Source organism: Pelodiscus sinensis, chromosome 8, assembly GCF_052426305.1.
Source record: "Pelodiscus sinensis isolate ZL-2025 chromosome 8, ASM5242630v1, whole genome shotgun sequence".
NCBI lineage: Eukaryota > Metazoa > Chordata > Testudines > Trionychidae > Pelodiscus > Pelodiscus sinensis.
Window position 1 is genome coordinate 27,317,793 of NC_143059.1, and position 24,300 is coordinate 27,342,092.

The 24,300-nt window shown below is 44.6% G+C and overlaps 1 protein-coding gene across 7 annotated transcripts in view; it reads right to left on the reverse strand.

The window, feature by feature from the left end:
- RUFY2 (RUN and FYVE domain containing 2) overlaps window positions 1-14,173 on the reverse strand; it is an 88,961-nt gene extending 74,788 nt beyond the window's left edge. For 6 of the 7 annotated variants that reach the window (XR_012905594.2, XM_089780121.1, XM_075934922.2 and 3 more), the window contains exons 1-4: window positions 14,019-14,173; window positions 7,211-7,384; window positions 6,136-6,253; window positions 1,775-1,876 (exon numbers count right to left, since the gene is read on the reverse strand). Coding sequence is in view for 6 of the 7 variants with exons in the window: in XM_089780121.1 (XP_089636247.1) it covers window positions 1,775-1,876; window positions 6,136-6,253; window positions 7,211-7,384; window positions 14,019-14,022 (398 nt within the window). In the remaining variant the exon portion in view is untranslated. The remainder of the gene's footprint in view (window positions 1-1,774; window positions 1,877-6,135; window positions 6,254-7,210; window positions 7,385-14,018) is intronic. The other variant, XM_089780122.1, reaches the window with a different exon arrangement.
- Window positions 14,174-24,300: the final 10,127 nt, after the last annotated feature.

The window sequence follows — 24,300 nt, forward strand, 5'->3', positions numbered from 1 at the left end:
CGACAGTTTGCTTCCTGTGCCTTATGGTAGGCATTGCACAGCTCCTTCACTTTGACCCTGCACTAGAGTGCATTCTGGTCATAGCCCTTTTGGTCATACATCTTGGTATCTGCCCATAGGTATAATGCCCATGGCTGCAGTGCAGTGGGGACTGGACTGCCTCCTCTTACCAAATGCTGATGAGGTCCAGCACCTTGGCATTGCTCCACATAGTGGATTGCCTGATACATGGAGCAAGTGTGGTCACCTGGAAAGATGTGCTGAGCGTTCTCCATATGTCACTGAGCAAACAGGAAGAGCACTGTCAGAATTCCCAAGGAATGTAATGGGCAGGTCTGAAAGTACAGAAACTCACCTAGAGCTGGGAGAAAGAGGTCAGACAAAGACAGAGCTTGAACCAGGGGGTTCTCTATAGCTTGGCTGAGCTCTGGACTAACCAGACTGGCCTATGTGTTAACCGTCAGTTCTACCTTAAAGAATTGTCTAGGAAGGAGCATGGCGGAAAGAGATCTAGGGGTCATAGTGGACCACAAGTTGAATATGAGTCAACAGTGTGATGCTGTTGCAAAAAAAGCAAATATGATTCTAGGTTGTATCAACAGGTGTGTTGTAAGCAAAACTCGTGAAGTCATTCTGCCGCTCTACTCTGCGCTAGTTAGGCCTCAGCTGGAGTACTGTGTCCAGTTCTGGGCGCCACATTTCAAGAAAGATGTGGAGAAATTGGAAAGGGTACAGAGAAGAGCGACAAGAATGATTAAAGGTTTAGAGAACATGACCTATGAAGCCAGGCTTCATGAACTGGGCTTGTTTAGTTTGGAAAAAAGAAGATTAAGGGGGGACATGATAGCGGTTTTCAAATATCTAAAAGGGTGTCACAAGGAGGAAGGAGAAAATTTGTTCCTCTTGGTTTCTGAGGACAGGACAAGGAGTAATGGGCTTAAAGTGCAGCAGGGGAGGTTTAGATTGGACATTAAGAAAAAATTCCTAACTGTCAGGGTGGTCAAATATTGGAATAAATTGCCAAGGGAGGTGGTGGAATCTCCCTCTCTGGAGATATTTAAGAACAGGTTAGATAGACATCTGTCAGGGATGGTGTAGACGGAGCTTGGTCCTGCCTTGAGGGCGGGGGGCTGGACTTGATGACCTCTTGAGGTCCCTTCCAGTCCTATTATTCTATGATTCTATGATTCTATGACTTCCTATGCAGTGTTCCAATAAACAAAAATAAATCCTGCTGCTTTGACAGCACTGTATGAGTGTCACTGCAAGTGCCTGCTGATATGATTGATCCTTGAAGAGTGGACAAGTCTCAATCAGAAGTCAGTCTCAGCTGAACAGAGCTTACAGCGTGAAGCAGGAATGCTGATGGCCCAGAGGTCCAATCTAAAGAGACGGTGAAACCACATGGCTGACCTGGAGGAAGAGCGAGACCTCTAGCAGGTCTGGAACACAGTAGAGAGTCCTCCTAGAGACTGGTCTAAACTGGAGGCCATAGTCCTAATCATGTGGATCTATGAAATTAAGTATTTGTTAAGTATTCAATTTTCAGGTAACAGAGACGTCTTAAGACTTTTTGTAGCTTATATAATTCTCACGCAGGATAATCATTTTTACCATGAGGAAGAGGAAGGCACGATACAGACATATATTTCAATTGTAGTATCACAAAGAAGAAGGTAAAATTGAATTACATTTTAGAATATATGCCAAACATAACACTAGATTTGATTTCCTACATAACTTTCAAAGATCAAATTTCAACAAAATCACTCACCTGAGGAGATCTTTTTGAATGATTAAACAGCGTAGATAATCAGCCATTTTTTTTTGCATTAACGCCAGTCGTAACCATGCCCGGGCACGGCCCAATGGTGTTCTGAAGAGAAAAAAATTTGGTCAGGATATGGCTGCACATCAATTAGTCTTGTTACCTTCATGAATCAGTTTATCAAAACAGAAAATTCCCATTCTGAAAGGCATTTTATGATATATGAATAACACTAAGTCAAGATACAAATTATCTATTTCGCTACAAAAACCCCTAACATTCTTATTGGTTCGTTTAACTATTAAAAGATGTTTATTTGCAACCAAATACAGCCTTTATATTACATTTGCCCTTTTTTAAGTTAAGAAAGAATATACTATATTTACATATATATTTAAGCAATTATACAGCTTACCATACTTTTAGTCATTCTTAAGAGTTACGTTTTTATGTTAGAAAATGGTGAATGACATTTATTTACAAGATGATCATTTTAATTCTATTAAAAATGTACAAAAGCATTTTACAGTTTATTAGTTAAATAAATCTACCTTCAATGGTCCAGAATATCCAAGGACAAAAAGTTTATCTAAATATGTGTCATTTCAAACTACCATCTTTTAGCATATATAACCTGCGGGTTATACACATTTTTACAAACCTCACTCCCCCCGCTCCTCACGGGGTATACATGTCCACAGGGTATACACGTTTATTTTTACTCGCTTGCGCTGCCATCTCCATTCCCTGCACCCAGAAGAGGATGCGTTGCACCTGGCTGCAGCTGCGCGGAGCCTGGGCACGAGTGCGGCTTCCTTCCCACAAGGCGGCTGGCCAGCTCGCCTGCACGGCGCTGAGCTCTCCGTTCCCCCGGCCCAGAGGAGAGTGGGTTGCACCTGGCTGCAGCTGCGTGGAGCCTGGGTGCGAGTGCAGCCCCCTCCTATAGGCCAGCCAGCTCGCCTGTGCTGCGCTCTACGTTCCCCCTGCTGGCAGCAGGTATGTGCAATTACCTTAAAGTAACATATATAACCCATGGGTTATACACGTCCACGGGTTACTTACAACTTTTTTTTACTCATTCAGGAAAAACTGTGGGTTATGAACGGGTGTGGGTTATACACAAGTGAGGGTTACATATGCTAATTTATAGTACCTGATTTATTAAACAAAGGGAGCAATAACACAAAAGCCATGTCATAACACATTTTACGCTAGATTTGTGATATTAGTGGAATGGGTGGGAAGATGCATCTGCTCCATCCAGGGTAGCTTACGGGTAATCTTTTATACACAATAAGAAGAATTTGGGGTTTCGGTCCTATTTTGAGAAGTGCTTCTGGGTGCTGTCAAGTCCCAGTAGCTGAGCCCACCCAGAGCTGTTATTAGCAATTACATTACTCCGCTGGGGGGCTGTTACCACAATTCTGTATCTTTGCTAGGGGAGACCACAGTGTCTGACCCAGTAGAGGAGTGTCCCAAGGGACAGGCAGGCAAGCTCAGTGGTACGACAGTCCCTAAGGGATCTCTCTAACTCAACTCATTACATTCATCTTCTCCCAAACTGTTCCAACCCGTCTCCATAGATTGGAGGACAAAGAACAAGCTTTCCTGCTTTTAACTCCCAGTCCATTTCTCAATTTTGAATGAGTTTGTTTGAATGAAAAAAACATTTTTTTCTGCTCCTGCTCTCGAAAACTAAACCCACAAGTAATTAAGGCAAAAGCTTTTCCACATAACAGAAGCTGAAAGTATTTATACTTGGAAACGTGTAAATATCAGCATTCACTCCATTGTAAAGGCCAAAAATAATACATAATGCTTTATGAAGTATACAACATTGTGATATATTGATAAAGCTTGAATTAACCTCAAAGTTGAAGATGTTCTCCTTCTGATTCTGTTTATACTTAAAAATGGACCACTCCTTTTTAAGTCAATAAAACCTGAGGATTCATTGATGCAATTTTCTTAATATAAACTATTTTAATAGATTACAGTAACTGTAGACTTTAAAATAAGTTGTCATAATTTTAAATGTAATTGTAAACATTTTTCCAAAAGAAAAATATATTTAAATAAAAAAATCTAATTTAAAACAAAACTTACATTATTGAGTTTATCTACCTTGTAACTAGAAATGATTTCATGAATTTATATTTGAAAATATTTGAAGGAAAATATTTTTGTTTGGATGCCAACATTTTCTGACATTGCAGTACTATGTGACTGCCTGAGAAGCCGAGACTGAAAAATACTCTATTTTAATTGTTCAAGCAAAACACTGTGTAGAAAGTAACACAATATAAATGGTAAATACATTTGTAAAATGTTATTTCTTTTGTATTGGTTAAGGTATTAATACCAATACAGGGAAGAAAAATGGATAATCCTTACTCGGATAATGTCCTTTTAAAAATATTTTCAGTAGAAGTTCGAAAAGAATTGTTTTTATTTAGAAAGAATTTGGAGACCATCTTGCAAACAGATTCATCAAGAGAAGTTTGGAGCCAAGGTACATCAAGTTTGCTGGGAGCGGGGGGTGGGAGTGGGGGATCTCCATTTCATCCCTGTTACAGAAGTTTGGGGGAGGCTCCAAAGGTTAGGGCATCAGTACGATTGTCACCTTTCATCCCCATCTTTTTGGCCTCACTTTCAAATCCTCAAAAAGTCAAGAGGATTTGAGAAAGAAGCATGTAGCTATCCAGTATTAAACTACCAGGGAAGCCCAACTCTTGTGATCCACACAGAGTCTTGTAAAGTTCGCACAACTGTACCTTTAGCTCTACTCTCTTTTCAAGACAGTTTTACTAACAAACATATTTGCCAAATATTGAACAAAATGCAAAGAGAATGCACATATGACTGACTTGGAAATTCTATTTGAAGCTATACATTTCCTAACCTATGGAGCAAAATAAATTTCGTCACAGGTCTAGTGACTGTTCTGTTTGCCACAATATGATGATTAGACTTGTATCCTCAAGTCACAGTGGGGGAGGTCTAGATTGGATATTAGGGAAAACTATTTCACTAGGAGGGTGGTGAAGCACTGGAATGGGTTACCTAGGGAGTTGGTGGAATCTCCATCCCTAGAGGTTTTTAAGTCTCGTCTTGACAAAGCTCTGGCTGGGTTGATTTAGTTGGGATTGGTCCTGCTTTGGGCAGGGGGCTGGACTTCCAGCTCTATGATTCTATGCCATGTGTGCATAATGTACTTGAAATAAGGGTAGCACTTGAAATAAGGGTAGCGGTAAAAAAAGTAAACTTGTGGATTCCAAAAGACACCAACACACCAAAAAGAAGAAACCATTTACAAGACTGCCTCAGGCACCTTATTTCCACCCCCCGCAATTAGACACTAGCAACACTGGCTGGAATCAAATACTTTATAGAAATAGAAAGGCAGGCAGATTACTACACACTAATGAACCTACAAGACAGTCTTTGTTATACTGTTTTTGTGCAACATTTGGAAAATTAGAACAATTGAGGCATACAGTAATTACCAACATAATAAAGGGCTTTTCATTTTTAAATAGGGTTGCCAGATGGTTTAACCAAAAATAGCGAACACCTCCCTCCCCTCAAAAAAAACACCAAGGAAAAAATTCTGTTGGGAAAAAAAAGGGGGGGGGGAGGAGAGAGACCAAAATTGTTGAGGGGGGAAAAAAAAGGAACCTGAGAATTATTAAGGGAAAAAAAAAATCAAGAAATAACCTCTCCCCCCCCCCCCCCAGCATAGCCCCTTTAAGAGCAGGGGATGGGCTCTGCCAGGCTGACGGTGTAGCAGCAGAGTGAGGGCAACAGCAGCTCTTACTGAGCATGCTCAGTTGTACTACACATGCTCAGTACGCCCTAGGTATAACTTTCTGAGAGGCAGCTATTTGCTACGCTACACCCAGGCAGGCAGCGGCCATCTCCTCTGCCTTCTCTCCCTGCTCCAGACCAGACAGCTCCCCTGCAGAACCTGGGGGGGGGGGGTTTGCTTAGGGTTGCCAGGTGTCCGGTATTGACCTAGATAGTCCAGTATTTTCACCCCTGGCTGGGAAAAAAAATCAGAAAATACATTTTAGGTGTCCAGTATTTTCTGAATTTTTTTACCGGATGGGGAGAAAATACCAGACTGTTCAGGCGAATACCGGACAGCTCGCAATCCTATTTTTAAAGTATTTCGCTTCTTCCATGTGAGAAAAATGATTCTTCTAAATATTCTCAAACAGGTATCTCAATATCCAAATACTACTTTCTGCCACAATATATTTTGCTCTCTAAGGGCCCAAGCCTTTCTGTTGACTCTAATGGGCACTGAATCAGGCCCTACATATCTTCAATGCAGCAAATATTCTGCTTTTACCAGCACTACTCACTTGAGGCCAGGTAAATCTCTGACACTAGCTGCTATCTCCTCAGCTTCTGGGTACAACTTCTCCACAAGTTCCAGTGGGCCCCAGATTGTTTTATTGTAACTTAGAAAAGATTTTCTTACTAAGAAAAGGAAAATATAATAATTTAGTTGAAAATCTGAGTGAACAACAGCATATCCAGATTAGAAATTACCTATATAAACTGTTTCAAATGACTGTATAGTGAACATAAATATTAATATAACAAGCTTTAATTTATCTGTAAAATAAATTACAATGGTTTGGGAATTTCTAAAAAGAAAAAATCTTATAAAGTAACAATTCTGTTTTCATTTTTAAAACAGATCTGCTGTAGCATAAGCATGTCAATGTAACAGTACGAGCAAAATGAAATAAAAATGTAAGTAACATACACTTGATCCTGATAACTGGTAAGACATATGGGCTGTGTCTACACTGGGCCACTTATTCCGGAAAATCAGCCGCTTTTCCAGAATAAGCTGCGAGCTGTCTACACTGGCCCTTGAATTTCCAGAAAAGCAACGATGCTCTACTGTACAAAATCAGCCACTATTCCGGAAAAACTATTCTGCTCCCGCTCGGGCATAAGTCCTTATTCCAGAACACTGTTCCGGAAAAGGGCCAGTGTAGGCAGCCCAGTAGTCTTTTCCGGAAAAAAGCCCCAATCGCGAAAATGACGCTCGGGGCTCTTTTCCGGAAAAGCGCGTCTACATTGGCCACAGACGCTTTTCTGGAAAAGCGGCTTTTCCGGAAAAGCAGCCTGCCAATGTAGACGCTCCTTTTCCGGAAAATCTGAAAATGGAATAGTATTCCGTTTTAAGCAGTTCCGGAAATTCATGCCAGTGTAGACACAGCCATATTGTAACACAGGGATGACTTACAAAGGCAAAAAAAGTACATGTAAAAATGTTTGTTGTGGTTATCAATATCTCAGACTTTTTATAGATTGCTATACATATTCAAACTGTTGTGCAAAGAGAATAATGCATCACAGTTTAGAAACAAAATTTCAGAATGATTTGGCAAAGTAAATGCACAATTAAAATAATTACTGTACCTTTAAGACCATGTTTAAGGCAGTGCTCCATAACGACAAAGAACTGTTGCAAAGGTGGATAGTCAGAATCCAGAGTACGGCCAAAGCTCAGAGCTGATTCAATCAGTCCTTTGATACTCAATTTAGCCATATTCAGCAAATTTGCTCTTTCTACAGCTGTGGGGTCTTTTACAGCTAAAACAATAGGGAAAAATAAGTATATTTCAATTATTAAAGAAAAACAATCACTAGTGCTTTCCTGTTCAAGCAATTTGATCTCAATCTGGATTTAATCAAAGGAATAAAATCCATGAACTGCTGTAAAGCCACAGTGCTGTACAAAAACACACACTCTAAAACCAATATGCTTACACATCTTATCTTTCTGTAATATGTAAACACAAATGAAGTAAGCTGTTATTGCCTTCCATTCTTTCAAGCACTATATGGAATGTCATAATTTGAGTCACACTATTGTCTCAATTCATCTCAGTATTGGTTAGGACTACGGACGTTAAAATGAGTGTAAATTGGCTTCCCATGTAACTGCTGAAAATTTCTGCAGTTACACAAGGGGCGACAGACAGTTCCCTGGGAACTAGCGTGCACGGGCTCCTGCCTGCTACCCCATGCTGCTGCCTCTGATAAAAGGCAACAACATGGGGCAGCAGTCAGCTCCCCAAGAGCTGGCTTTTAAGCCCACTCCTGGCAAATATTGGATCCTGCCTGCCACCCTGCTCCCAAGGAGCCAGCGGCCGCCCAGCACTGATACAGAGACAGCAGCAAAGAGTGGCAGTCGGCTCCCTGGGAGCCAGACCAGGAGGCATGTGCAACAATTCAGATAATGGAGAAGCATCAGTTACCTATTTAATACCTCTAATATCATTAGCTCACAGATATTTACCTTCCCCCCCCCATCCTCCTTCTGTTCTGAAATTTGATTTGTCCTTTTCATATGTGTTCATTTTTTTAATTGTATCCTTTGGTATATATGGTTGTGACAATTTTCTTCCACTATTTGATCTGAGGAAGTGGGTCTGGCCCATGAAAGCTCATCACCTAATAAACCATCTTGTTAGTCTTTAAAGTGCTACATAGTCCTGTTTTTTGTTTCTATTTAAACCCTACACCGTTCCATCCCTAGTCAGAACCAGAAGGCCAATCAACCTAGGTTGACTTGGAAGACAAAGTGAAAGCTGCACTGTTAGTGAATATGGGAAAAAACAATAAAAAATCCAGCTCATTAACAGGGCTCAGAGACTCTTCTATGATACGAAAGCTATATTCACGCAAGTATAAAACATATGTCTCATTAATATAGTACAGGCAGTCCCCGGGTTACGTACAAGATAGGGACTGTAGGTTTGTTCTTAAGTTGAATCTGTATGTAAGTCGGAACTAGCATCCAGATTCAGCCACTGCTGAAACTGACCGCCAGTTCTGACTTACATACAGAATCAACTTAAGAACCCCAAGTCAGCTGCTGCTGAAACTGATCAGCAGCTGATTCCAGGAAGCCCGGGGCAGAGCAACTCTGCCTCAGGCTTCCTGTACTCAGCGCTGGTCAGTTTCAGCAGCGACTAAATCAGGACGCCTGGGGCAGAGCAGCTGGGGTGCTGCTAGGCTGCTCCAGTAGCGCCCAGAGCGGCGCTGCGGGACCAACCGGCAGCGCCCCAGCTGCTCTGCCACAGGCCTCCGGAGAAAAGCCTAGTCTGCTGGGGGGGAGGGGCGTACTAGCTGCGCGCCCCCCACCCCAGCAGACCAGGAAGACGCGGGCGGCGGACCGAGACACACCGCGGTCCCGCCGCCTGGGTCCTCCGCAGCTTTGCTTCCAGTCTCCCTAGTCTGCTGGTCTCCAGCAGACCAGGGAGACGGGGAGCAAAGCCTCTGAGGACGCCGGCAGCGGGACAGCCGCGGGGCGCCTGGGCTGCCTCGCTGCCCGAGCCCCTCCGCAGCTTTGCAAAGCCTCGGGGAAGCCGGCAGCGGAGCAGCCTAGGCGCGCCTGGGTTGCCCCGCTGCCCGAGCCCTTCCCCCCCCCCTCCCCCCGCGGCTTTGCAAAGCGTCTGTGGACGTGGCAGCGGGACAGCCGCGGGGCGCCTGGGCTGCCTTGCTGCCCGAGTCCCTCCGCGGCTTTGCAAAGCCTCGGGGAAGCTGGCAGCGGAGCAGCCCAGGCGCGCCTGGGCTGCCCCGCTGCCTGAGCCCCTCCGGGGCTTTGCTCCACATCTTCCTGGTCTGCAGACCAGGGAGACGCGGAGCAGCTTTTCTCGCCCGGAGTACACGGGCGGCGGGACCGCGAGGTCCCGCAGTCCGTGTACTCCGGGCAGCCCCGTTCGTAACTGCGGATCCGACATAAGTCGGATCCGCGTAAGTCGGGGACTGCCTGTATATTCAGCAACATTATTTGAAATCAGTTTATATATTACAAATGTCAGTTCTCTATTACATACAATCAGATTCTATTGTGGTCCTGATTCCATAAACACTTAAGCCTGAATTTAATTTTACACACAGTAAAGTTCCACTGATTGCACTCTATGAGTTGAACATGGTTAAGTACACGTATAAGTATTTGTTGGATCGGGACTTAGTTCCTCATCCACTAAAATAATATTGCCATTGTAGTTTACAGTTCTACAGAGGAAAGTTGAAAATGGACACAAAATCAAGTCTTTCTTTTCTGTATTTAAAAAAAATTAAAACATTTCTACCCATAATACATAAAAATTTCCAAAATAATATAAATTGGGGCCTATAACTAGTTGGGCACTTTAACAAGGCACATTAAATATTTCTGATAAAATGGGAAATGATTAAAGGAATGTGTTATGAGAGTTATATAATTATTATATGTTCATGATACTTAAACCACTATTGCCGAAACTCAATTTTATCATGAATCTCATCTTACGTTTCTTTTAAAGTCACAATTGGTGGAATCAAAGAAATCACATGAGAATCTCAGCTTCTCTTCTTCACTCCCACCACAAGCAGTTCCTACTCCTTATTTTTATACATAAAGGTTTGAAAAGACAAAATAATTGTAAAGGTATTTTTTTAAACATTATTATTTTTAATCCAATCTTGTGATATTTTGGGGGTCCGAATCATGTTTTTATGCTTTTCATAGAATCATAGAATACTAGGACCGGAAGGGACCTCGAGAGGTCTTCGAGTCCAGTCCCCTGCCCTCATGACAGGACCAAATACTGTCTAGACCATCCCTGATAGACATTTATCTAACCTGCTCTTAAATATCTCCAGAGATGGAGATTCCACAACCTCCCTGGGCAATTTATTCCAGTGTTTGACCACCCTGACAGTTAAGAACTTTTCCCTAATGTCCAACCTTAACCTCTCTTGTTACAGTTTAAGCCCATTGCTTCTTGTTCTATCCTCAGAGGCCAAGATGAACAAGTTTTCTCCCTCCTCCTTACGACACCGTTTTAGATACCTGAAAACTGCTAACGTGTCCCCCTCAATCTTCTCTTTTCTAAACTAAACAAACCCAATTCTTTCAGCCTTCCTTTGGTAGGCTCCCTCTAAATGCAACAGAATGAAGGGCTAAATCCTGCTCACTTTACTCAGAAATGTCAATGAGATTGCTCATATATGACACTAGAGGAGAAACAAGATGGATGAGGTAATATCTTTGATTGAACCAACTTCTAATGGTGAGAGACAAGCTTTTGAGCCAGCTACAGAGCTCTTCTTCAGATCTGGGAAAATACTGTATCCTGAACATCTAAGTCAGGCGTGGGCAAAAGAGGCTTTGTGGGCTGGATCTGGCCTGCCAAGCGGGTGGATCCAGCCCGCAGAGACCCTGCTGCTCCCCCGCTCTCAAGCCAATTAGGGCCTGGGGGCAGGGGAGCACCCAAAGCCTTCTCTGCTCTGCCCCTGCCCTGCAATTTTTTTTAAATCCCATGTTACTAATTAATAAATGGTAAATTGTATTGCATTAAGGCCAGATCTTTGCTATGTAGTAGAGTTTTGGCTCTTATGATTCAGAAGTGGCAAGTACTAGGTATAATGTTAGTTGTTTTGTAGAATGAAACCTTATTTGAAAGCTCTTTGAAACATGCATCTGTCTACAAACCCTGAAGCCATGCATTAATTTGTTCTGCGGCTTCTACTCTTTGAAGCTGGGGTGACACGCACAAGGTGAAAGTGTCAAACCAGGAGAACTTTTTCTGTTTTTACAGATCTCTGTTTCACTTGTTCTTGTATAGCACAAATCCTGTATATTCCCCAGGGAAACTGTAAGCCTGAGGGAATGCCTTTTACTCTCCTTTCTAGTGTTAGTAAATATTGTATTAGTATTTGCAAGAAGAGCATGACTATTTGTAGTTGACTCAAAGATTTGTTTAGCATCTTAAAACTGAGCTACATGTGGATAATATGTATTTTGGTGTGTTTACTAGCTTGAGTTGTTAGAAAGGATTATGATGCGTGTACTTCAAGGGTAGTGCTAATTTTCTTTTTTATTTGATTTCATATTAAATATTGTAAGCATTGCTCCTTGTTAACTATCCCTTGTTTTAATATATTTTCTTCCACACCTATGGGCTACGTCTACATTGGCCCCTTTTCCGAAAGGGGCATGCTAATTTTATACTTCGTAATAGGTAAATCCGCGGGGGATTTAAATATCCCCCGCGGGATTTAAATAAAGATGTCCGCCGCTTTTTTCCGGCTTGTAGAAAAGCCGGAAAAGAGCGTCTAGACTGGCCCGATCCTCCGGAAAAAAGCCCTTTTCCGGAGGATCTCTTATTCCTATTTTGAAGTAGGAATAAGAGATCCTCCGGAAAAGGGCTTTTTTCCGGAGGATCGGGGCCAGTGTAGACGCTCTTTTCCGGCTTTTCTAAAAGCCGGAAAAAAGCGGCAGACATTTTTATTTAAATGCCACGGGGGATATTTAAATCCCCCGCGGATTTCCCTATTACGACCTGTAAAATTAGCATGCCCCTTTCAGAAAAGGGGCCAGTGTAGACGTAGCCATGGAGTGTTTAAAAATATAGATATATCTAGGTTTTTTGTTTATATTGGTAGTGCACATCCACACTACCTCAGTATTGGTGTTGCACATCAGAAATTTCAACCTGCCCAAAAGAAAATTCAACCATCCCAAGGACAGAAAATGGAGAGGACACTGCTGAGCATCACAGCTAAATGCAACATGGAACAGATTATTTAGCAAAAACAGTGCATACTAAGAGGACCTATTCAATGTAGATTGGCCTGTTAGCACCTCTGAAGTGCTAGGACAAAAAGAGGGGTTTAGTGATATTTTATTCATTCCTCTGCTAGAAACTAAAGATCATGTACTGAACAGCTGTATTTACAGCTTATACAACAATCTGTAACCCACTTACCTCTTTTTGTCCTATAACTACAGAGGTGTTAACAGACCAATCTATCATGAGTAGCCCCTTCTAATATGTGCTAACATCTTTTGTTAAACATAATGTTCCACCTGTCGTTTAGTTGTGACACAATGAGTACAGCTCCCAAACTCCATGCCTGTTTCTCTCACCAACAGAAGTTGGTCCTCATCCACCTAGTCTTATCCTCAGACAGACATGGCTTCAACTATGCTGCCAACACTAACTTCAATGGATTTGTGGATGTTAAGCAAGCAAGACTTGACCCTAAGAGATCTTGTTCTTTCAATATACAATTTCCATTACTAGAATGCTGGATATAATCCACTGCATATATAAATAAAAAATATTAGTTACTGAAAATTACATCTTATTTAAGAACATAAGAATAGCAGTACTGGGTCAGACCAAAGGTCCATCTAGCCCAGCAGCCTGTCTGCCGACAGTGGCCAGTACCAGGTGCCCCAAAGGGGGTGGACCAAAGACAATGATCAAGCGATTTGTCTCCTGCAATCCTTCTCCAACCTCTGACAAACAATTTTCTATGTGTTCACATTTTTTTGATTGTATCCCTTTGGTATATATGGTTGTGCCAATTTTATTCCACAATTTGATCTGAGGAAGTGGGTCTGGCCCACGAAAGCTCATCACCTAATAAACCATCTTGTTAGTCTTTAAAGTGCTGCATAGTCCTGTCTTTTGTTTCAGCTACATCACACTAACACGGCTACATCTCTATCACTGTGAGTTCAGGCACTTTGCAACTAAACCAAAACTGGCTACTCAGCTGAACCTCTCATGACTTAAGGCTTGGCACCCTGCAGCCTTCACGCTTTAACACAACCCGGGGCGCTCTGTCTCCCCAAAACCAGCGAAGGCGGTTCCTGCGCGGAGCAGCGCTCTGGACAATTCACCTTCGTTTTCTTGCCCCGACGAGAGGCAGGAGCCCCGCCGCGCGCACCCAGGCTGGGTACTCCCAGCTGCTACGGCGCTTCCCACCGCTCGGCCCTGACCGCAGAGCCAGCCGGCCCGGACCTGGCCCCGCAGCCGCCAGCGGGGGTCGGCTCCTGCCCCTCTCCGCCTGCCACCCCGCATCGTTTACACCCGCGGCTCCTTTGGCACCGCGCTGCCGGCTGCTCGGACCTGTGGTCCGCATGGAGCCGCGGGCCGCTGCCTGGTTCCCCCGGGGAGCAGGCGGCTCCGGCGCACCGCCCGCCCCAGGCGCGCAGAGAGGGCTGGAGCCACCCCCGAGCGCTGGCGCAGGAGGCCAGGCCAGGCACCGAGCGGGGCTGTAGGGTGCCCGGGGCGTAGCTCGGCCCCCGCGGGAAAGCGCCGGCTCCCCCCGTTGCCTCCCGCCCCGCAGGAGCCGAGCGCAGTCCCGCGAGGCCGTAACGGGGCCTGTCCCCGGCTCGCTGCCCCCTGCGCGGAGAGCGACGCCCCCGCGCCCTTACCCATGGCCACAGAATAGCAGCCGCCTGAGCGGCGCGGGCCTCCCCTGTGCGGCTCCGGCCCTTCGCAGGCTCCTTCCCCTGCGCATCCAGCCACGATCCGCACTGCGCCCCCGGCGGCAGGAGGACCCGCCCTTCTCTGCCCACCCTGGGGCGCGTCCGCCGGGCAGGGAGCGGCAGCTGGGCCCGGGCTAGAGCTCTCCCCCCGCTCTGCTCCAGTCACACACATTAACCTCGGCTTCACCGCGGCTGAGGCGGAAAAATCGGGGTTCAGAGGCAGCCTTGCCCCTCAGCTCAGGAATGGGAGGCAACCTAGGGCCTGCTCTCTCTTAAGTAGCCTCAAACTACCCCTGGTACTGTGAGCGTCCTTACCCAAACTTGCAGTGCTGGACGTTGGCATCACAGGAGGCTCACAAACAGTCATGACAGAGGAAACGCTAGCCTCTTTCCCTTCTGTACCCGTACATTTCTGACCGAGCCTGTGCATTTCCTTTTGTATTGAAAGTTGGGTATATTTGCAGACCACAGTAACTCCTTGTTGTAAACCCTTAAGAAAAGGCATTCCCTTCTATAACTGGACAGCACCACATCCAGACATCAGGCACTACTGTACCAGAAATATTGTGCAAGTCTTCTCCACTTTAGGTAGATTTTGTTGATGCACCAATAACCTGTTCTCCCCTTCCACTTGCCAAAAGTAATTTAAGAATTCCAAGATTGTTAGGAGGTGTATTCAATTCCCAATACAGAGCTCCCATTGCTTGACCACTTCCTGACACAAGAAAAAGGAATTAACAATGCTGTTTGTTTATTAAAAAAAAATGCTGTGGTATTATGAGTCTGGACCAAAATACACCTGTTATAAAGCTTCCCCATTCAAAAGCTCCACAGGCTAACCCCACCATCTCTAGCTCCTTGATATTGATATGCAGGGGAACCTCTGCCTGTGACCACAGCCCCTGTGTTCTCAGCTCCCCCAAATGGGGCTCCTGGCAAGATGTGAAGCATTCACAATCAATGTTAAGGCAGAACAGCACACACAGAAAGGAAACCCTTCATTCATGGCTAGAGAGCCTAACCTTGCCAGAGAGTCCAACACCAGCAAAGGCAGAATGGTTACTCTGTCTAGAGGATGATAGCTCAGTTTCTATACTCAAGTCAACCACGCCTGCAGAGGCCGTAGGTGCCATCTGACAAACCAAACCACATGAGTACATGCCAACATATGCCCCAGCAATTTGAGGCAGGTCCTGCTGTTGGGGTGGGGAATGCAAGCAGGCTCCAGGTCAGCTTGTACTTGCTCACGAAACAGAGCAAGGGACTGACTTCCATGCCTCAGATGGAAAGGAGCATCCGTGAGAATTAACTTTTGAACATTTGGTGTACAAGGTCCACACATCTCTCCACTTAGCCTCCTGATGGTCCCTTTAAAAGCCACTTATTCAGGTATAGGTTAACTTGGATACCAGCACAATAATGCTGCCACCACCAAAGTGCCGTGCACTTTGTGAATACCTTGGGCGCCGCTGACAGGCCAAATGGAAGAACTGCTAACTGGTAATGGTATGAACCCTGGACAAAGCAGAGAAGCCTTCTGTGGTCAGGGATTATAGACACATGGAAATATATGTCCTTTAAGTCAAGTGCAGCATACTAAATTGCCCAGATTCAGAGAAAGTATAATGGTGGCCAAAGAGACTATCTGAAACTTTATAGACTAAGACTCAGGGGCAGCCCGTGAGCCTAAGCGAACTAGGCAGTAGCCTAGAGCACCGCTGGCCCGGGCATCCGATGATGACATCATGGGGCGCCCCATGATGACATCACAGCCATTAATGGCTGTGCAGGCAGGGGCGCCTATCACGCTGCCCGCCTGGGGCACCAGTTGCCACAGCTGGCCTCGGGCCGCTCCTGCATAGACTCATAGACTTTAAGGTCAGAAGGGACCATTATGATCATCTAGTCTGACTCCCTGCACAATGCAGGACACAGAATCTCACCCACCCTCTCCTAGAATAATCCTCTCACCTATATCTCAGATATTGAAGTCCTCAAATGGTTTAAGGACCCCAAGATGCAGAGAATCCTCCAGCAAGTGATCTGTGTCCCATGCTACAGAGAAAGACAAAAAACCTCCAGGGCCTCTGCCAATCTACCCTGGAGGAAAATTCCTTCCCGACCTCAAATACGGCAATCAGATGAAACCTGAACATGTGGGCAAGACTCACCAGCCAGACACCCAGGAAAAAGTTCTCTCTAGTAACTCCTATCATCCCACCATTGGCCTATTTACCACTAATAGTGAAAGGTCAATTAGTTGCCAAGATCATGTTACCCCATCAAACCATCCCCTTCATAAACCCATCTATCTTAAACTTGAAGCCAGATAAGTCTTTTGCCCCCACTACTTCCCTGAGAAGGCTGTTCCAGAACATCACTCCTCTAATGGTTAGAAACCTTTGTCTAATTTAGAGTCTAAACTTCCTAATAGCCAGTTTATATCCATTTGTTCTTGTCTCCACATTGGTATTAAGCTTAAATAATTCCCCTTCTCCTTGGTATTTATCCCTCTAATATATTTAGAGAGAGCAAACATGTCTCCCCTCAGCCTTCTTTTGGTTAAGGTAAACAAGCCAAGCTCAATGGTTTTCCATTCCTCGGATCATCCTAGTGGCTTTTCTTTGTACCTGTTCCAATTTGAATTCATCCTTCTTAAACATGGGATATCAGAACTGCACACAATATTCCAAATGAGGTCTCACCAATGCCTTGTATAACGGCACTAACACCTCCTTATCCCTACTCGAAATACCTCACCTAATGCATCCCAAGACCATATTAGCCTTTTTCACGGCCATGTCACAATGGCAGCTCATAGTCATCCTGTGATCAACCAGGACTCCGAGGTCCTTCTCTTCTTCCATTACTTCAGACGGATGTGTCCCCAGCTTATAACTAAAATTCCTGTTATTAATCCCTAAATGCATAACCTTACACTTCTCACTATTAAATTTCATCCTATTACTATCACTCCAATTTACAAGATCATCCAGATCTTCCTGTTCGATATCCCCATCCTTTTCTGAATTGGCAATACCTCCCCCAACTGTGTCATCCGCAAACTTTATTAGCGCACACCCACTTTTGGTGCTGAGGTCATTAATAAAAAGATTAAATAAGATTGGTCCCAAAACTGATCCCTGAGGAACTCAGCTAGTAACCTCCCTCCAACCTGACAGTTCACCTTTCAGTATGACCCGCTGTAGTCTCCCCTTTAACCAGTTGCTTATCCACCTCTCTATTTTCATATTGATGCCCATCTTTTCCAATTTAACCAATAATTCCCCATGTGGTACTCTATCAAATTCCTTACTGAAATCAAGGTAGAGTAGATCCACTGCATTTCCTTTATCTAACAAATCTGTTACTTTCTCAAAGGAGGAGATCAGGTTGGTTATTTGTCCCAATTGCCATTAATCTCAATGTCCCTAACTACTTTCTCCTTCAAAATTTTTTCCAAGATCTTACATACTACAGATGTCAAACTAACAGGCCTATAGTTACCCAGGTCACTTTTTTTCCCTTTCTTAAAAATAGGAACTATATTAGCAATTCTCCAGTCAAATGGTACAACTCCTGAGTTTAGAAATATATTAAAAAATTTTGCTAATGGACTTGCAATTGCATGTGCCAGTTCCTTTAGTAATCTTGGATGAAGATTATCTGGGCCCCCCGAATTACTCCCATCAAGCTGTTCGAGTTTGGCTTTTACCTTGGATATGGTAATATCTACCTCCATATCCTTATTCCTATTTGTTATGTTTCCATTATCACTAAGCTCTTCATTAGCCTCATTAAAGACTGAAGCAAAGTATTTGTTTAGATATTGGGCCATGCCTAGATTATCCTTAACCTCCACTGTGTCCTCAGTCATTAGCTGTCCCACTTCTTCTTTTTTTGTTTTGGGACACTGATTAGGAGGCCAAGGGCTTCAAAAATTACCCTCGTTGCATCCGTGGACTGTTGTGTGTCATCAAAAGATGAGCCCTTGATCAAACAATTGTTGCATTCTTCTCATGTCCTTGCTGGTGTGAAGGACTTTGTCCATTTCCTGTGCGAATAACTTCTGTCTATCGAAGGGGAGATCCTCCACCTTCAAGTGTAATTCCTTGGAACCCCTGCCAACTGGAGGCAGGAAGCTCTTCGCATCACTATGGACGTTGCTGTGGAGTGTGCAGCTGTGTCCATGATATCAAGCACAATTTGCAGTGCCATACGTGAAGCGGCATACCCCTCTTGCACCACAGTCCTCAGAATCTGATGCTTGTTTTCTGGTAGATGTTCAATCACAGGCGTAAATTTTGTATAATTATTGAAATTATGGTTCACTAAAAGGGTGGAATAGTTGGGCATCCTTAGGATTAAGGTAGCTGAGGTATATGCTTTTCTACCAAAAAGGTCCAATTTCTTAGTGTCCTTATCCATGGCATTAAGCCTGTATTGTGGATTTTTGCCCCTTTGCTGTGCAGCGTCGACCATGAGGGAGTTGGGCTCTGCGTGTGTAAAGAGGAAATCCATGCCCTCGGCAGGGACGAAATACTTCCTATTGATTTTTTATTTTTTTTTATTTTTTTAAATTGGTGGCTGGTATGGAGGCCAGTGTTTGCCATGTATTGTCGGCTACCTCTAATATAGCCTCGTCCAGGGGCAATGCCATCTTGGACTTTTGAGATGGCTGTAGGTTCTTTAAAAGGCGATGCTGGTTTTGTTGCACCTCCTCAAGTTGGACTTCCTGGGAGCTAGCTACCCTCTTAAAAAGATCTTGAAAGTGGTGAACATCATCCAGTGGCAACACATCCCCCAGAATTAAGGCCTCATCAGGAGAGGACGAGGATGGGTCTGTAGGAGACAGCTCTGGTGGCTGCTCTGGGTCAGAAATCTGGCCTCTCTCAGGCTCAGAGAGCTGAGGTGGTTCAGATGATGTTCTTGGGGGAGTAGGTTGGCATGTGGTAAGTGGAGGAGGAGATGCTCTGCGGATCTGTCTGTCATCCGATTTATGATGGGCAGGAGACCAGTGCCTATAGTAACACGGAGAGATGGAATAGCGTGTCAAGTGCCAGTATTCATAGTAGTACTGATCGTAATGGTGATCATAGTAGCGCCTATGTGGTGAGGAATATCTCAAAGATAAAACACTTTGTCGGTCCTCATGGTACTGGGTATGCACCGACAGCATTGGTGATCTGAGTGATCTAGATCTATGTCTGGGTAATGATGGAGACCCCTTGCTGCCGGACTGCTGGCAGCAATCTTGACAGAGAAGGCCTCTTTTTGGCCAAAGCGCTCGAATCCGAGGTGGCCGTGGTCAATTCCTTCTGAGGAGGCTCCTGAGCCTTGCCAAACAGAAGCATTTTGAGCCTCATCTCTCTGTCCCTGTGCGCCTGTGCCGTAAGTTTGGGGCAGTAAGGGCACTCCTGAAGAATGTGACCCTCACTGAGGCAACATATACAGCATGAATGCCCATCCAATGCCGGCATGGGCTCCCTGCAAGAGTCACATTTCTTAAATCTGGGCGATCCTGGCATCCTGCTACACTGAACTATATACATATAGAAAATTTTTTTTTTTTAAAGCATAATTAAGAACTACTGCTAAAGTTAACTAACTAAACACTATTATTAAATGACTACTAGCTAGAACTAACTAACAAAACTACTTAGATCCCTGACAGGATCTAAGGACAAGCATTCACTCCGTCTGCGACTGAAGGACGGTTAGGAGGAACTGCCAGGAGCTGAACTGTGCACTTGAAGAAACAGCACAAACGGCACTAGGCGCCCAACGCACATGCGCCGTCTGGCAGACCACTGCTGACAAATCTCCGATTTGCGGTGCCAGGACAAGCCTGACAGCTACAGTGGAGCATCCACGGGGACATCACTCGAAGAACAACTTAGTTTGTGATACAGACAAGGGGTACAATTAATTTGTAATGTTAACAGGAAGCAAGGCCTTACAGTAAACATTATCTAATGTTGAGAAACAAAGTGAAATAGAAGCATACTGAACTTATAAGCAAGTCATTATATATCATAGTCTTATAACCAATACTAAACATAGATTTTTGCTACATTTGTGCAGGTAGTAGTAAGGCGAGGGGGGGCGGAGTTTAAAATGTTTGCACTGGATAGTGTCTGCAGGCCCAGACTTTAACATAGCCCTAGTGGCCTTAAGGCTGTAGAGCTTAGAATCTGTATGCTCTGCGAAGAGACCAGATCTTGAATAGTCTGCTGGACCTCCGGGAGTATCCCAGAAACCTGAAGCCAAGAGTTACGCCTCATAACTATGCCCATGGACATAGAACAGGCTGCATCAAGGGCGGCCAGTAGAGAGGTTCTCTAAGTAACTTTCCCCTCTTCCACCAGTGCCCTGAACTCAGACCTTGACTTGGAAGGCAGGAGCTCTTTGAATTTTCTTATGGTCACCCATGAGTTATAATTATAATGACTTGGAACTGCCCGATTCAAATTTTTCAGTTATAAGCTACCCAAGAAGTAGACCTTTATGCCCAGGAGATCCAACTTCTTAGAGTCCTTTGACTTGGGAGTAGGCCTCTGCTGCCCCTGCCTCTTCTTAGCATTCCCTGCATCCTCCACCAGCATACCCAGTTGTGGGTGGGCATACAAATATTCATACCCCCAGGAAGGGCCAAAATATCTATGTTCTACCACTTTGGCTGGGGGCGGGGAAGAATGGAAGCTGGTGTCTGCCAAACCAATTTCATCACTGAGGAAATAATTTTGATAAAAGGCAAGGCCACCTTGAAGAGTCCTCCAGGCAACAAAATGTCCATCATAGGATTCACATCCTCCACCACCTCTTCAGCCTGCAAACCAAAGTTCTGAGCCAGATGCTTTAGCAGCAGGTAGGCCCTACTATCCATGGTCAGCAGGGACGATGACAATCCCACCCCCCAGTAATTCAACCTAGTCTTGCTCCACCACCAGTACCAAGACTGGTACTGGAAGCTTTTGCTCTGGGTCACCAGTACTAGCTTGCCAGTTGAACTTGGCCACATGGTGGGGAGATGCCCCACTCCCTCAGTGCCACTGGTCAGTTCCAGGGTGCTCTGGAACAGGACTCGGATCCTGCCTGGAAGGCAACTGCAGCGTTGGTTGGGGCTACACCAGAGCTCCATTTGGCTAATGTGGACACAGTTGGCTGCAAATATGGAGGCTGCTCTGCACCCGTTGGAAGAGAACCAACTAGGGACACCAGAGGGGTGCCCCTATTGGTGGATTCCATGGACACAGACCTGATGTGGATCCAAAGCAGATTGCATAAGGAGTTTCCTTAAGCAATAGCCCCACTCCTTTCTGATATGGGCTTAAAGGCCTTGCCAATCTTGCACCCATCTGGTTGATAAGGTTTCTCCAGGCACCGCTGGCTCAAATTATGGGGGTCACTTGTTGGCATGTTTCAGGCAAGCGCTGTAGTGCTTAAATCCTGGGGCTTTGGCATGCCTCAAGTCCCAGCAGGAACACTGGGGAGAAGGCCGGCTGCTACAACACTGAGCTAGTTAATGATTATTACTAAGCTATCTAGCTAGGAATGAATAGTATTTGCAGTGCAAGAGCGCCAAAGTCCTAACAACCATCACTGACAGTTAGAAGGAACTGAAGAGTGATTGGGCCAGCAGGGTCACATATAGGGTATTGCACTGGCTCCACTCCAGAGAGCTCCACAGCTGACCCAAGAGGTTGCAGCTAGGGTACAAATTTTCTAATAGTCACGCACACAGCATGTGCAAACCTAATTGGAATACATATGAGAAAGCACTCTAAGAATAACCTGCATATCTAGATCCAGTCAGAATCCAAGTTAAAAATGAGGAGGATAGCAGTGATGTTCACAGTGAGGCTACATCTATATCGTAGCCTTCCTGGAAGAACAGCTCTTGTGCAAGAAGGGGTTTTTGCACAAAAAGGAGCTGTCTACACAGCTCCTTTTTGCGCAAAAGCCTCTTGCGCAAAAGCAACTAATTAATTATGCAAATGAAGCATGGTGATATTTCACTCCACGCTTCATTTCCATAAGCTTTTCTGGAAGACTACAGCGTAGGCGTAGCCTGACGGACGTATAGAGCTTGGGGAGAAAGACTCAGTATAACTGAAGCTGAGCTCTATGGTGACTGTAGATTCATGAGGAGATAACAGGAAGAGATTAAATAATAAAGTACAGTTGAGAAGCAACAGAAAAGTGCCTGTAATTGGATAGTGATAGTCTTGCTGAATAAAACTTCACTAGCCTTTATTAATGTTAAAGTAAGTTTGGGGGGGGTCAAACAATTTTCATCTTTGTTTGCACTTAAAAATGCTGAAGTGTTTAAATAAAGGGAGAAATCTCTCACAAAAAATAAGTTTGCTTTTCTAGAGTCTTTATCCATTCTGTAGTTTTTAATTGTAATCTCTTATATAAATTTACAAAACACCTGAACATTTGTATTTATTAGAAAGTTGTACTGTATGTACCTTAAAAGATACCTCCTGTTCCAGAAATTTTCTTTTCAGGTTTTTATGAGCAAATCTGTCATTAGGTTTGGCAGCTTCACATGATTACTTTGAGGTATTGGCATTCCTATTAATAAATTACAGACACCAGTTTGAGTAAGAGAGGTGAGCTAATTAATCCACATCGGGTATGGTACAAAACATTACTGCCTGTGATAGGGAGGAAGTCCCGCCCCTTTTCCCAGTCTATGTGTGCTCCAAGTGCTGGAGCAGTATAAGAGGCAGTGGAGCAGCTTAGGTGGGGTGGACCCCCAGAGGGGAAAGAGCCCAGGCTGGAGCTCCTTAGTCACCCCAGCAGTAGCTGCTACAACCAAGGACCAGTAATCCTGGCAGCAGCTGCGGCAGCCACAGCCACAGCGACAGCCCTGACTACGGAGGCCAGCCACGACAGCGAAACATGCCGAGCAACTCCTGGAGAGCTGAGCTGAGGGTAGCGCTGGGGACAGTAGGAAGTGGCCCAGGACGGAGGCTTGTCCTCCAGGAGCTCAGCGCGTTTCAGCAGGAATCCCTGCTGAGCAGGCAGTGAAGATTTTCACTGCCATCAGGGGCCTGGGCTGGGACCTGGTAGAGGGGGAGGGCTCAGGTCCCCTACCTTCCCAGTCCACAGTATCCTGCTCCCTAACAACTGGGGGAGACTTATCTGTGGACTAAGCATGTAGGCCGGAGTAACTCCGAGAAAGGGGAGCGTGGAGGGGCATTGCCCCAACTTTGGGGGCATCCTGACTGTCGAGGGGACTGGCCCCTCGGTACTGCCTTACTTCAAAACATGGATTACACAGAATCTCAATATGGACACTGACTATCCATTTCTTAAACTGCCTGGTGTTTGTGTCAAACCCATACAGCTAGATCCAAAATTGCACAGTTGCAAACATTACAAAAAAGAACCCTAAACTAATGTAAGGAGAAAAGAGATAATGGGAATATGTTGATTTTTGTAGCTTTTTGTTGGTCTAATACAAATAGCAGCCAAAACCGATAAACTTCATCTCATTTTCCCCTGTAACTTCCTACAGCCAAATCGCTATGAAAGAGCACAAAAAAGGAATGGAAGAAATAGTTTGAAGAAGAAGTGGCAGTTTTAAATGGTCCTTTTCCTGGATGTTCAGCTCCATTTGGTCAGCTGACAGCTTTTTCACCACTCTTAAGAGCTGTTCAGCAATCCTTGTTTAGGATCTAATCCTGGCATCTGTATCAGTGGATATTACTCTAGGTTCAGGGCCTTACTTTCTACATAAAAAAGTACTAAATACAGCTCACTTTCTAGTTATGTCTCCTTACACACTAAGTAGTAGTCATGATTTATTGGTGTGGTGTCCTGACGAAGCAGGAAACCTATCAATGATGATAAACAGTCAGCTGCATACATGTGTGCTCAATCATAGTGTACCGTTTTGACTTGCGTAGTAGTCAACACAGCAGACTCCAAGAGAGCTCCCAAAAGACCACAAATCAGATAGGAATCAAAGGTGCTTGGCTAAGTTTATTGTTAAGCGAAGTACAGTAATAGTTTTCAGTAGACTCTGCCAAACCACTATGCATATATACCCCATAACAATGGATTGACTCCGTCAGTGGGAGGTTCCACTGCCCTCTAGTCCAGACAAAGACTGTGTCCCGCCCCTCCCCCCCACACACTACTTTCTATACAGGTACAAACAAGTTATACATTATTCCTGTCACTGTCAGAGAGAAGTAGTCAGTTATCCCTGGGG